At 37.9% G+C, this 2,544-nt stretch overlaps 1 protein-coding gene across 2 annotated transcripts in view; it reads right to left on the reverse strand.

Moving 5' to 3' along the window:
* Positions 1–2,544, reverse strand: part of KCNJ16 (potassium voltage-gated channel subfamily J member 16) — a 108,321-nt gene that overhangs the window by 40,486 nt on the left and 65,291 nt on the right. Inside the window, exon 1 of one of the 2 annotated variants that reach the window (XM_023536743.1) lies at positions 2,325–2,406. The exons of the other annotated variant lie outside the window; for it this stretch is intronic. Coding sequence (XP_023392511.1) covers positions 2,325–2,327 — 3 coding nt within the window. The 5' untranslated portion in view covers positions 2,328–2,406. Of the gene's footprint in view, positions 1–2,324; positions 2,407–2,544 lie in introns of those variants that run through there. 2 annotated transcript variants of the gene reach the window in all.

The following is a 2,544-nucleotide window of genomic DNA, read 5'->3' on the forward strand; positions in this document are numbered from 1 at the left end:
AATATGGTAAGAATGGTATAGTAATTACCAGAGTATTGCTTTGTGCATAATGAACACAGTCACTTAATTTCCACACAAAAGGAGCACGGTAACGTTTTCTAATTTTTTTGTTTGTAGGGTGGAGGTAGGTAAAGTAACTTACTGATTACTGCATTTTATTAGGTAGAGTTAATTACATACAGGGGGCATTTAAATCTATTTTATTTTTCATACAAAAATTTCCTGTTATTCTGCATGTACCGACTTCTCCAAGTTTTCACAGATTTGAAAGGTTAGATTTGTTTCTTGAAGCGATAAATAAGTTCATTCTTATAGATTTATTTCCCATTCAAATATGACATCGTGTCCGATGTCAGAGGCATGGTGCCTTTATACGGCTAATGTCTACGGGACACGGTTTGGGAACTTCTCCTTCTCCCGTCCTAACTATGGTGACTCTCTGCACCTGTGCTTCTGGGGCACAAGCAGCTCCAGAAGATCACAACTTCCACACGCACCTGGAGGACTGGCGTCCAGTCTTTACGCCAGCAAAGAACACGAACGAGTTGACACGCTCGTGCAGAAGCACACAAAAAACACTCTTCCTACAGCACTGTGATACGTGGACAAGACGTCCTGGTTTCTATTGTACTTAATTCCTGTGAGTAAAAGGCACGGTATTATTTTGCTTCTGTTCGGTTTTGCGTGGGCCTGCTTATTTGTGATTTTGCTTCGTTCAGTTTTATTTCTCTGAATGTTTCGTTAGCTTTTAAACTCCTAAGGCAAATGGTGTAATCTTATCTTCAGCTCAATATTGTTTTCTAATAGTTAAAATTTTAGTCATAAGGAAATGAAACCACCTTCTATTCCCACAAAGCCTAAATTTAACAATGTGTAACTCATAGGTCTTAGATAATTTGCTCCAATTAGCCACACAACTTTCTCCTTGAGTGTTCTCTAACCACCCACGAGCTGGCTCAATTCTGACCCAATCAAAAGGCAAGCTAAATGTACCAAAAAAGCAGGGCTTCTTTACGTGACAATCCTGGAGTATAGTTCACAGTTTCTAACATTTTAGCTACAAGTCCAGGGAAAGAATTTACTCTGCCATCTAAAAATAGAACTCAACAGTCCATTACGAGAACACTAAAAGGTCAGTTAATACCCTAAGAGCTCATCAGGGATGGTTGGGGTGGCTTTCAGCTAAGTGCTAGTTGGTGACAGCCATTAAGCTCTTGTTCAGAAGACTCAACGTGCTGGCTTCTACACAGGAGAACCACGGATCATAGATCTACAGAACAATTTCTGTGGCCCCGTCATTATGCCAGGTGCCTTGTTTTGTAAAGTTACTTTGGAATTATTTTCCCAAAGTAGAGACAGAAGGCCCTGAATTACCCATTGCTTGGAACAGTCTCATGGGTGATGGGAAGCATGCAGTTCTAAGAAGATCAGCCATGTTTGCTGGTGAGTATGTATTTTCTGGGACAGAGCCAACTAACTAATCAAGGAGGGAACTAACCCAAGAATGCAGTCTCACAAAAATCATCCTTTAATAGTGCTTCTCAAATTTTTCCATTAAAGAAAAAATCCTGAGGAAACATAAGAGAAATGAGCCTAGTACCCTTATCCCTACCCCAAATCCTGGGAGATCAAGGATATAACACAAAAGGCTAGGTCCGAGCTCAAAATATTTCAGTCTTAGGATTCTTCTTTATAATATATGCCAGTTTTGAATTGTGGTACCTATATCAGAATGCCTGTGTTACAAAAGTAATTATTTAAACTTCTTATCAGTTAAATTATTTAATTCCTCTTACTCTCCATCCAAATTGCTGAGTTAAATGAATGCTTCTAAAAAGTACACTGTGTTTATCTGCGGCTTCTCATAGCTCCTGGCATATTGCTACCCTTGTAATAACTATACATAGTTATTTGGAGACAGGACTCATACGCATAATAATAAACTCCATAAAAATATTTGAGAGAATATACAAGAGCTAAAATTTATGGTATAGAAAGTGAAGTTCATGAAAGAGGGGACAACGCTGTGAGAATGCTGGGCTGAGGAAGTCTTTTAGAATCACGTGTCGTCTGTGTCAATGTTAAGAAACCACTTTCTCTCGTACCAAACTGCATTTTGGAATTCAGACAAGACTGAGTTTGAATCTTAGACTCCAAGAAGTTACACGACTTTCCCAAGATTACAGATCCCAAAAGTGGAAAATCTAAGCTTGATCTATAAAGTGTATACAATAGCTCCTTTCAAAGTTGCAGTGAAGATCCAATGAATATAGTATTGAAATATCTAGAACATAATAAGCACTAAAATGCTATTCTCCACTTACCATAGAAATACTTGTAGTCTAGGTTATGCCTGGAATAATGAAATTTGCCATCCACTTTTCTTAAAGTTAGGTTTGAGGCCACTTTTCCTAGAATAAGCAAGTAACATAGAATACTCGAGGATAAATTCATATGGTTCAAAATATGAAGTTTGTTCAAATGATGGGTTTTACAAATTCAAAAAAGAGAAGGTCCAACTAAATATATGAATTGTTTTGGTAC

This window comes from Pteropus vampyrus, unplaced genomic scaffold, assembly GCF_000151845.1.
Source record: "Pteropus vampyrus isolate Shadow unplaced genomic scaffold, Pvam_2.0 Scaffold169, whole genome shotgun sequence".
NCBI classification, from domain to species: domain Eukaryota; kingdom Metazoa; phylum Chordata; class Mammalia; order Chiroptera; family Pteropodidae; genus Pteropus; species Pteropus vampyrus.